Source organism: Platalea leucorodia (assembly GCF_965183815.1).
Source record: "Platalea leucorodia genome assembly, chromosome: 13".
Taxonomy (NCBI): Eukaryota; Metazoa; Chordata; class Aves; order Pelecaniformes; family Threskiornithidae; genus Platalea; species Platalea leucorodia.
Genome location: NC_138835.1, coordinates 16,783,386 through 16,795,213, shown reverse-complemented (window position 1 = coordinate 16,795,213; position 11,828 = coordinate 16,783,386). Strand labels below are relative to the sequence as shown.

The following is an 11,828-nucleotide window of genomic DNA, read 5'->3' as shown; positions in this document are numbered from 1 at the left end:
TTGTAACTGCAACCTTCTCTAACTTCTACGTCCATACCTTTCCTGCTCTCGGTCACATTTAACACCCTTCCTTCCTCCGGTCCTAGGCCCGTCCTCTCTCCAAATGCCATTTCTGCGAGGCACCGGCACTCACAAAACCTCTCCCGGAGCCCCCACTCACCAGGTTCGTGCAGGTCTGCCCTCCGCGAGACCACGGTTTGCGCGTTGGCTCCCCGCGTTCCAAGCATCCCCGGCTGCGGCATCGCACGCTGCTCGCGCTTTCGTCTTCCGATGAGCCAGGAGCGGATCCACAGCGACTGCGTCTCTCCTTGCGTTAGGAGCCCAGGAAATCGCCCAGCTGCCGCGCCGAGCAGGCGCCCCGACGCACGCTCCTTTTCCTCCGCCAGTAACCTGGGCCGCTCGCAGCCCCTGCAGTAAGAGCCCATGTTATCATCCCCTCCGTTTCTCGCGCCGGTACGGAGATCGAGAGGCACGGCCTGCGTACGCCCGGCCAGCTTGAAACCCGCAGCGCAGCCCGCGTTGGGTTTACACGCTGACTTGCACAAAAAATATCCTTCCCTTGCGGTAAGCAGGTTCCAGCCTCGCCGTTGGAAGGGGGTCCTAGGAAAGAAGGACACCGCTGGGGAAGGACACCCACGTTCCTGCGAACGGCCATTGGACCAGACAGACTACGAGACAGCGGAGTGCCCGAGCAGCCACGTTAAACAGCGATATGATACAACAGCAAGTAAGTTTTTGGCCTTTATTTGAAGGCTTTTAACAGTTACAGTAAGAATTGTCATTGCAAACCAGGAATTTTTAGAAAATTGAACAATAAAAGTTAAAAAACATCCACAAGTGCACCTGCAAGTAAGACATGTTGGTACAGAAAGGAGACGTGAGCTTTTGCTTCTTCCATTCTGTTCATTTTTCAAATATCTGAAAAAACTAAGATACTAGGAAAGGTTGGATGCTATCGGAATTGTTCCGGCAGGTGAGCATTTAATATTTAACAGCATATACTGTACCAGTGTAACAGAGTAGCTACGTTAAGTCTATGGGTTTGAGTTGGGCTTGTTGTTGTTATTTTCTTCCCAAAAAGGACATTAAAAACCAGATTACGCCAAGTTATCTACAACGTAGTCATGAGCTGACTACATGAGTTTGTCCCCGTTCCATTTACAGCTCATCTCGGTAGCAAAGAAGTGATGGAAGCAATTGGAAATCTTAGCAGCATTTGACTTACAAGACTGCAATTTCAATTTAGTTTTATAATGCACGTCCACACGTCCCACAGCCTCACGAGGCGCACCCGCGCCACTTCTGACTCGTCATTCTCTTCCCGCAAAGGGAGATTTGCTGGCTTTGCGAACAGAGCTCAAAAGCCAACCTAACGCAACCCATCTGACGACCCGGGTGCGACACAGCTCCACGCGGGCCTCCTGTTACGGAGAGACTTGAAGCAACCAGGTCCCGGCGTGCAGCTGGACTGCAAGGAGCAGGCACCCAAGAAGCCCTCTTCACATTCAGCCACGTGCTATTGCCTTCTTTTGCTTTGAGTTGCTGGAATAATGGAATATTTAGAGTCGAAAAAATATGCTTCCGACTTCAAAGCAAGTAACGGTAAAGAAGATTTTATGTGCATCAAAAGCCCTGTTCTAGGTCCGCCCTTGTGCGGCCCAACACCAGCCCTGCAGTGCCAGCAGGCAACGCCAAAACGCCCGTTCTTTAGAGTCACGCACCCGGAGGCGCCGCGGGGCCGGGCGGGCTCTCCGGCCCCAGAGAAGCCCTGCAGGGAACGCTCCGTTCCCAGGTTAGATGCGTCACATCAGCACGTCTGAAAACGCTGGTCTGGGCGCACATCTGTGCCAGTAACGCTTAAGTTCAGGTATGAAACACGCTTCAAATGAAACAAAGCAACGAAGCCGACAGTCAACCTGCTCACAGAGACCGGGGGGCAGACGCAGTTAACACCTTATCTGTTTGTAACGAACCAGGGCTTTAGCCGTTTCCAAACACCTGGAAGGCCCCGAAGCCAGGCGAGAGCAGCCCTGGTGCCCGGCCCCGCTCCCACGCCGGCGGGAGGAAGCCAACGACCCGCTCGCACGAGGGGGGAAACCAAGCACCAGCCGCGCACAACGCGAGCATCGGCTTCCCCCAGCACGCTCCAAGGAAAGCTTCAACACCACCGCTACTCAAGTTAGCAACGACCGTAAGCGGGACCAGGGGATGAAAGCTGATATTCCAGGTCCTGCCAGCTTCATCATGAAAACCACCACGAGCTGCAGCTCTGCCTAACCGCATCTGAAAGCACGAGAGACTCCAGCAGACATGACACTCTTGAAATACAGAACTTTATTTAGAAACTGCTTGAAATAGAAAAACCCTGTCAAGAAAAATCCAAGTCAAATATGGTTTCTCAGTAAAATGGAGTTGTAGGGCAACAAAAGTCTAAAAGGCCACAAGAGAAATAGCACCACTGCAATTTTAAACAATGGCTAGATACTTGCATTTTTGGCATTCACTGAATTTGGGTTTTTCTCTGAATTTCACAAAGATTCATGCACTACACAACAATTACCATAAAATGCTCTCCTACACACATTTTAGGACAAGCTACCACCAGAAACAAATGAATACAAGCACAACAGGACCGATCGATCTCAGTAGTGAAGGGGATCAGAAGTCTTGCAGGATCTTGCCAAACACAACAGTAACGAGGGGCATGATAGCAAAAAAGGACAGTTAAGGAAAGTAATTTAAATATTAATATTTAAGTTAGTCTCAGTACTGTATTTTCTGCAATAACATTAGCTCTGTTAGCCAGCATCTTTTAGTTTTTACCCCAGAAGACTACTGAACTGGCAAGTATTATGATTAGATATGCCCTGGTTTGAAAGGAGAGGAGAAAAAAAAAAAAAAAAGGAAAAAGGAGACAGAAAAATCCTCCTCCTCCTGTGCTCAATTCCCTTTCGTTCTAAGCTAGCTGCACAGTGCAAGTCCTGTTACAACTACGGGATTTGATCGGCATGCCTCGGGATGGGAAAGAGAAAAGAACACGTGAGAGGCCAAAAAGTATAGCAACAAAAATAAAAAGAAAGAGGACAAATAGAAACAAGAGCCAGGAAGGCAAATTACTTCTGAAGAACGTTTTAGGCAGCAGGACTGGATGCCCTTTGCTTTTTCTGTTGTTTTGTTTTTCTTACAGAAAACACAGTACGTTTTGGCAAAGTCATTAGCCACAATGCCATAGGAAAAGGCTTTAGCACTCTTCAAGGTAATTTATGTGTCTCAGCTGTTCATACTCCCTCTAATCTTGTGACAGGCAACGTTAAGGCCTATTTCATCGAGAACTAATCACTTAGCAAGCAGCTTTACGTAGGAATGGCGTTTTGTTTTAATAGCCCCTTTTGAGCACTTGCTGACAAGGTGAGATTGCCACGCAAGGCCTCTCAGACAGCAGTGAACGGAGTTAAACAAGCGTCTACCCCAATATGAAGCACATAAAATCTCCTGTCACATTACTTCAATTTGGCATACGGAAGCATATTTTAAATACTCTTAAGGCATTTTATTATAATTTCTGTGCTGCAATTTCACATTAACTCAATCTTTCTGTGAGTCAGAGTCTTTAATTTCTCTACTACACAGCACCTCAGATACAAAAAGTCTTCCCACAAACCAGTGTTTTACCAGCAAACCATTCTGCAACGAGTTCCAAATATTCAGCCTCTTGCTCCCTAAATATACCACCTAGATGTGAATACTGCTCTGCTACAAAGTGAGAAAGAGCTCCTAACTCAAACCCACTGTAAAAAGTGAAACTTCTGCAAAGTGCACTTTAAGAAGAGGTACTTTTTTTGCTTATGAAAAGAAACCAGTGAGTCCTCTAAGAATAAAGTGGAGTATTTTACAGTTAAGCACATGATCTGGGGCAAAGAATTCTGATGTTGCTGCTCTGCTGGTACAGTACATGGTCTGTTAATACTCTTCTTGTTCCTCCTGCGGTGCTCCTTCGTCAGGTATCACAAAGCCTTCCTGAGGGGGAATAAAACAAGTGCTTTAATGAAACTCTGATGTCAAACCAGTTCCTGGCTACTCTGTATGCCTTTTTTTCCCCTCCCTTTTACTTAGGATAGATACCCTTAAGTCACCATTTAGTGTCAAGATATATTACCAGAAGAGTTATTTTCCTCATCTTTGATCTATGTGTTACGTACTCTTCATGAAAGGCTAACTTTGTTTGCTGCCTGACTATAATTATGTTATCTGTTCCTTTATTACAGGAAAAAGCTAGGCCATAAACCTAAAGGGGGAAAAAAAAAACAAACAGAACAAACAACCAAAAACCCAAGTAGAAACAGAGGGAGCCCTGACAAGCAAACCAGCTTCCAATTACAGGGGGAGGGAGGAACTATGCAATACAATTTATACCCGATTACTTACATCTGTGGCATAAAGAATTTCCACAATCCTCTGCAACACCGGATCATTCTCCCCTTCATTCTCCTGGCAGATCAATTCAATGTTCCTCAGTTTGCCGAAGTAGAAGTCTCTCTCCTTCTCCAGATCTTCAACGGTAAGTTTCAATACATTGATCTGCCAGAGGGTATCGATAATAATTTATCCACCAAAGACAGAACTCAGTAGTATCTATTCAAAAAGCAGGGTCCCCCAAGTTCTCAGAAGGGTGCTAATATGCAAAGCACTTCAGAAGTAACCAGGATGGAGGGGCTGTGAGAGGAGGAAAAGGTCTCTTTCTCAAATTGTAATATCATTGCCACGACAAACACCCTGTCCAACACACGCAATACCACTTGGAAATTCCAAAGGCTTGTTACATGAAATAGGTAAAGCGCTAACTGCCTGCAGTTTTCTTCGCTAACACATTCTTTCAAGACAACTCTCACCCCGATGGCAGTTTTAGCTGTATTACATGCAGTATTTCAGTGAAGTAGCAGCTGCTCATAGCTCAGTTGGAATGCTGTGATAGCTGCAACACAGCTGTGGAAATACAATGCTGTGTGTGATATGGCACACGCTAGGTTTAAATGTCGGGGTACTCATGTACTGCAGAAGGGGCTTCGCTCTTATCAGGAGAGCAAGACCGTTATAACAAAGGCTTTAAGTGATTTTAAATGCGCTTACTAGATTCAGATCATTTTCTTCCATCTGCCTGACCCAGTCATTTCATGCTATTAAAAAAAAAAAATCTGCACATAAATCGATAAAGCACAGGTCAGCACACAGGGCCGTTTTGGTCAACACACCTGCTCAATCAATCCTGCCGATTCGTCATCTCCTGCAGCCTTTTTGACCATTCCAGTACCAGCTTTTGGAGTCCCTGCAGTCCTCTGTGTAACGATGGGCCTCTGTGGGGCTGCAAGATCAACCGAGTGTTAGCTCTTCTCAGAACATCTTTCTTCTTCCTATAAAGGTACTACCCCCCTTCCAAACATGCTTAGTAAGAGCTTGAAGATCTGTTCCTTCCTTCTTCTGGGCTCCATGTGACACGTCCTTTTTTTTTTGTTTGGCATTTGTTGGCACCAATTCTTGCCATTTTCTCTTTTAGAGAAGACTGCTCTTCCTGTAGCTTCCAGATAACTGGGCACTACGGGATGACTCAGTGTCTAAAGCCTAGCATCTCTGAAACAAGATGCAACACACTATAACTTCATATGCTGATTTTAAATAGCAACCCGGTCTTATTTTCCCCAGAGTTTTTAATGATCTAGATAATCTTTTAACTATTTTCTCTACCTGCGCCGCTAGAACTGAGAGGTTTCTTGGGTTTGTTCACAACTGGAGCAACAAGGTTTGGAGCTACTGTCTCTTGGCCTTGTCGAGCAGCAACAGGATCATATTCCTTCCCATCATAGTTTGCATCAAAAAATTTTTTGAACCACTGAACAAATTCAAAGTTGTCCTGAAATTTTCCTTTCACTAGTTTGTCCACAGGAATTATCTGGAGGGGGAAAACAAACAAACAAACAAACCAACCAACTCATATTAAGGGTAAAGAACCTCTCTTTATGTAAAGTTTTAAAATTTGTGCACTCAGAAGATATGCAAATGTAATTCTTTGTCCAGTCTATAGAAAATCCTCCTTGAACGTAACTGTCAAATAGTAGGATGTTTGCTACTAAATGGAATTAAAAACAAATCATGCTTTCACTGCGAGGGTCCACATAATTTTAAGTAATTCCGCAGCAAGGTTTCTGCTACACCAAGTTTCAACACAAAACTTCTTTCTGTAAATTTGAAGCTGGCTCATTCTGTGCTGGCTTTCATGAATCTTCACTGCTGACCCATTTCACAGACTGCTAACACACAGAACTGCTCCAAGATCTAAACATCACCTTTTTAGTAGATTGCAATTACAGTTCCTCTGGAATGAGGAGTGTAACTGAAGATTACTAAAAAGATGCAGCAAACTGTGAAGTCTTGTCCGTAGGCCGCGAGCTGAGAGCCCGTGACCCGGCGGGGCCAGAAGCCATTACCACTACGTGATCATTCGAAGACCGATTGAGCGTGTGCTGAAGCTGCTAGCCAACACGGAATGAGGCGTCTTCTTAAAGACAGGAAAAAGCTTTAACACAGAAACGTTCTGCATCATACCAAGCATGCTGCCAGTAACTACCACCTAGATAAATCACCCTTCCATAAGCATAGCTACCATTCGATCTGAAAAAGTTTTTTCATAGATCTCATTTTCACCAGCTTAAAGTTACATATGCTCGTAAAGAGGAATTTGAAATCCTTCAGACTACCAGGCCAGTAGGTATGGGGAACATACCTGGTACAAAGACGGTTCATACAGGAAGCTCGAGTAAACCTCACCTCACAGAAATTTCAATATTAGTCTGTGCTACATAAGGTGCACAGAATTAAAATGGAAAAATTCATCTCATCATTAAGAACTGGAAACCTAACCTTAGCTGGAGTAAAGCAGATATAGTCCTAAATCAAGCGAGGACCCCAATGGAAACCAAAACCAGAAGTTTCGAGATTTACAAACCAAAACCAAACTCTGTTCCCAGACTTATTCAGCTCTAAATTTGAAAGTACGTTCCATCTACTTTGATATTAAGAGCACAGAGAATCAGTTACAACCTAGCTTACTTTGTCAACACCCATTCGTTTAAAACCTGCTTGTAGAACCTTGAAGTTTTGAATGTACTCATGTTCCAATTTTGCTTGAAACTTCACTTTCTTGAGCGCTACAGAACCTGGGAAGAGCATGTCCATAAACTGACAGTACGCAGCACCTGCCAAAAGAAAAAGAATAGAAATCCTAGGATGAATCAGGTCAGCTCACTAGCCTACGTCAGTGACTTTTCAGTCAGATCAGCAAACTGACCTGACTCATTCCTCACACTCCCTTAAAGGCAACAAAAGCAAGAAAACAGGAGCCTTCAGTCTCTCCTTTTCATGCAGCGTGGCCATAAATAATCTTAAGCGAGCTGCGGAACCAAACTTTCGGTCTCATGACTTGAACTCTGATGAGCAAGCGCAATGCTGCCCCCATAATTCCAAGAGAAAAAAAAACCCCAATGAGTAACGTGGCTTTCCTTTCTTCATCGATATCCGTTCAAATCTGAGGTGTTTCCTGTGTCCAACAGGCATGTAAGCCACTCTTACCAACACTAACGGAACTAAACTAAAAAAATAATTATTCTAAAAGTTATATTTAATCATTATTAAAATAGTGATACATTTACTTACTACAACCAGAACCTATACACAACCCAAGGTGCCCTCAAAGGTAAGAGGCCAAATTAAGCTGAATTATATTTAAATGAAGCCTTAATCAAAGAACTGAAATGAGACAGTGTTTCTTTCTATTAATTTTAAATCCTTCATGTCCTTCAATTCAGCTCTTAATGTAATAAGAGCAAAAGAGGGATTCAGTTCAGCCACAAAGAGTAGACAGCCACCTCCAGAAAAATTAGCTTTTGTAGAACACACGCACCCATTAAAAAAAGAAAGATATTTTTAAACTCTATCCTCACCCTGCAGTGATGATATGCAACCGCGTGCCACTGAAAATCCAAGCGCAACATTCTGAGCATTATTCCCCCCGTCCTGGTTCCGGCTGGGGTAGGGTTAGGTTTCTTCCTAGTAGCCGGCACAGGGCTGTGGTTTGGGTTTAGCGTGAGGACAACGCTGCTAACACACCGATGGTTTGGGTGCTGCTCAGTAGGGCTTACGCTGGTCAAGGGCTTCCCAGCTGCCCATGCTGCCCGCGCACAAGGAGCTGGGGGGGGCACGGCCAGCACAGCTGACCCCGACTGGCCCAAGGGCTATTCCATACCGTGTGACGTCGTGTCCAGTATAGAAACTGGGGGAGTTGGCTGGGGGGCAGCAATCACTGCTCAGGGACAGGCTGGGCATCAGTCAGAGGAGGTGGTGAGCAACTGCGTTGTGCATCACTTGGTTTGTATATTCTTTTATCATTATTATTATTATTATTTTCTCTTCCTTTCCTGTCCTATTAAACTGTCTTTATCTCAACCCATGGGTTTTACTTTTTTCCCCCAATTCTCTCCCCCCTCCTACTGGGCGGGGGAGCGAGCAGCTGTGTGGTGCTTAGTTGCCAGCTGGGGTTAAACCACCACACCCCCACCAATACCAATGGAGAGTAAGGGGAACCTTAACCTAAAACATCAAACAGCCACGACACGCTTTTGTGAGGTACCTAAAGGCCAGGAAGTAACACAGCATGGTGTTGCCCCAACCTAGTCTACCCATCTCAACCACAGGTAACAAAAGATTAATCACTTTCTGTCAAGATATTTTGCAGGTCTTTGAGGCTCCCACTGTCACCTGCTACCAGAAGATTGCTGCTCATCCACTGGTGCAACAACAACAACAAAATCTTGCTGTTTGATCTCCACTGCCTTTCAGTTCACTTGCTGAAGAACTCCAATGCCCAGCTCAAAAACAGATGACTTGCCGGAAACCAGGGTTTTGCTCACTATTGGCAGTCTGAGCGATAAGCATGATAAAAAAAAAAAGAGAGATCACAACACAAGCCAAAGGTCGCCTCTTGAGCATTTATGCAACCTCAAATCGCTGCTGTCACTACTGCCCCGCCAAAGGTAGCAAAGCAAGCTTGGAAACGCCTCTTTTCACATGACTACAACAGACGGCGAAAGCCACTTCCACACCTGCAGAGGCATGAAGTATTTTTGCAGACACAGGAAAGGGACATTACTCAGCACATACCACATCAACAGCTCTCAGCCTTCTCCTGAAAACAGGTGAGCTGAAATTCTGCAGAGCCAGTATTACCCTCACTTCTCAGAGACAGAGCTCTCGCGGTGTTCAAGACTCGCACCAATTCTAAGCAAAACTTCTCAGCCGTGTAAATCAACACTGCACACAACAGGTTTTTTAACCTGCCTATCTGAAAGCGAGCAAGGCTTATCATTTCCCTTACTTCTGTGGTTGTGGATCTTCAGTTCCTTCATCCTTACAGTTCTTCTCCATCATCTCACTAGACAAAAGTCACTACAAATACCTGTCAGATGCCTGTTGTAAGCCCCCTACTTCTCCGTAATCTTTGTCAATGTTTCTCCCACAGACTCGGCCACGGGCTGTACTGACAGTCCCAAACTGATTTTAAATTTATTCCTCCTTTTATTCCACCTCCAATTTCCACATCTCATTCTGTGAGCAACACCTTATCTCAAACTGACTGCATGAGCTGTACTTCTGCTTTTCACCAAGTCCCTTTCACCTGCCTGTCGCAGTTATCCAAATCACCACCTTTTACCTCGGCTGCATTTTTAGCCTTGGGTTTTTTTCGGCTCTTACTCCACAGACTATTATTTTTTATTTGTTTCTACAAGCCTCCTCCCACACACACACGCTCCTCCCTATGATGACACTTGACTCCATTTCGGTACCACGATCACTTCCCCTTTGCTGCCTACAACTCTAGCTGAGATTCAGCGGTGCCAAAGTCAGCTCAAAGCAAGCTGGGCTGCCCAGACCGACGCGCTCCTTTACCATCAGGAGTTGCAAAGCCCTGAAGGTGAACCCGAGAGTCACCAGGATGCCTGCCTCACACTGCTCCTTCTGCCCGACCGGGATCTTCAGGCACCTCCCAAATCTCCCAGCAGTTCTCTTCCATAAGAAATCACATTTGTTTATGCTAGTTATTATACTTGTAAGACTTACTCTATCCATCAAGACTAAATGCTTAATTCCTCATTGGAAAACACCCTCTCCTAAGAGCCCTTCTTTCGCAAAAACCCCCATTCCTTCTGATTGCATCTATGCCGCAGTGAGTCAGAAGAATATGCCTTTTCATTATGCTCACATTATTAACAACCATTTCAATAAAACTCTAACCATAACCAGGTTATAACACTGACCGGGAATCTGTTCATACCAGGAGTTAAGCCAGCTCCGTGGCTACAGAGGGCCAGCACGGCCGGTTCACACGTTGCAGCTGCACCTCTGCAGAACCAGGGTGGACGTCAAACCCGGCCCCCCCTCACGCTGAGCCCCTCACCTGAGCACAGCTGTTCAATCTTTGTCAGCGTCAGCTGCAGAGACTCGTTGATCCACGCGAGCATGTCATGTCGACTCAAGTTATCGCTAGTCACTGAAGTAGAATACACATTAACTGCCATTTTCTGAAAGACAGAACCAAAGGCGTAAATGCCACGAACGGTAACGCCGCACGCGTTCGTCGCTGCTGTTCAGACAGGCTCCTCGGCTGCGCGCCCCTTTCAGCCCCGACGGCAGCCAAGCCTACCGCGATGCCCGGCAAACGCGGTGAAGCTGCCTGCGGCCAGCAGCCGGGAGGACCTTACCGCATCGCGGCCGTAACGGACCCGGCTTCGTGCTTTCTGAAGAAAAATGAAGGCCGAGGCACTCACGTGGGAACTTTGGTGAAAGGAACCACGGCTGCGGCGAGTTATTCACCCCTCTCACGCAGGCCAAGCGGGCAGGGCCGGAACGCTTCCTGGGCGACCACGGTATCTCTCCGGGGAGAAACACCGAGCGGCCGGTCCCCGCCCAGCCCCGCCGGCACAAAGCGGAGCCGCCGCGCTCGCTGCCCGGCCGCAGAGCCCCGGTGCAGCTGCCGCCGGGCAGGGCCGGCCGCGCCGCACGCCCCCGCCGCGGGCGGGGCAGGGCCCAGCGCCCAGGGCCCGCCGCCCCCTCCTCCCCCGCCGCCGCCGCGCCTTGCCCCCGCCCGCCACCGCGGGCGCTCCGCTCCGCTCCGCCGCCTCCCGCCGGGGCCCCGCGGCGGGGCGCGCCCGGGGCAGGCGCGGCCCGGCCCTGCAGGCCTCACGCCGGTCCCCTCGCAGCCCCGCCGCGCCCCGCCCGGCCGCTCCCCGAGCCCGGGCCCGCCTCCCCGCCCGCCCGCCCGCCGCCCGCGGCCCCGCCGCCGCCCGGGCGCCGCGGCCCGACCCGTTACCTGCCCCGCTCTCGCCCGTCTGCTCCGCGTTCAAACAGGCCCCGCCCGCCTGCCCGGGACCACGTCACTCGCACGCTACGCGCTCGCGTCACGCGTACGTCACAGCGGTTGCAGCGAGCGCCGCTCGCCGGCGCCGGGCGCGGGGAGGGGGCGTGCGGTTGCTAGGGGGCGGGGAAACCCGCCGCGTTGCTACGGCGCGGCTCCGCCCACCCGGCCCGCTGGCTCGCCTGCGATTGGCGGCGCCGCTAGCCCCGCCCACACCCATGGCAGCCCGCGTGCCGGCGGGGCCGCTGACGGCTCCGGCCCGAGGACCCGCGGTGGCGGCGGGGCCGCCGCAGGCCGCACCGGGCCCGGCCCCGGCCCCGCACCTTCCCCGGCCCCGGCCCCGGCCCCGGCCCCCCGACACAGCCCGGGC

At 48.6% G+C, this 11,828-nt stretch overlaps 1 protein-coding gene across 3 annotated transcripts; it reads right to left on the bottom strand.

The window, feature by feature from the left end:
- Positions 1-728: 728 nt before the first annotated feature.
- On the bottom strand, positions 729-11,528 carry MAPRE1 (microtubule associated protein RP/EB family member 1). Of its 3 annotated transcripts, none has more exons than XM_082326093.1 (7): positions 11,414-11,528; positions 10,502-10,625; positions 7,102-7,247; positions 5,740-5,944; positions 5,250-5,359; positions 4,426-4,578; positions 729-4,017 (listed from the first exon to the last, which is right to left on the bottom strand). In XM_082326093.1, exons 2-7 carry the CDS (start codon positions 10,620-10,622, stop codon positions 3,961-3,963), a joined length of 792 nt encoding a protein of 263 aa, XP_082182219.1. In that variant the 5' UTR covers positions 10,623-10,625; positions 11,414-11,528; the 3' UTR covers positions 729-3,960. The 3 variants fall into 3 exon arrangements, with proteins under 3 accessions (XP_082182219.1, XP_082182220.1, XP_082182221.1); XM_082326094.1 differs by lacking the exon at positions 11,414-11,528 and adding an exon at positions 10,806-11,019; XM_082326095.1 differs by lacking the exon at positions 11,414-11,528 and adding an exon at positions 8,806-8,967 and having other exon boundaries at positions 10,502-10,570.
- Positions 11,529-11,828: the final 300 nt, after the last annotated feature.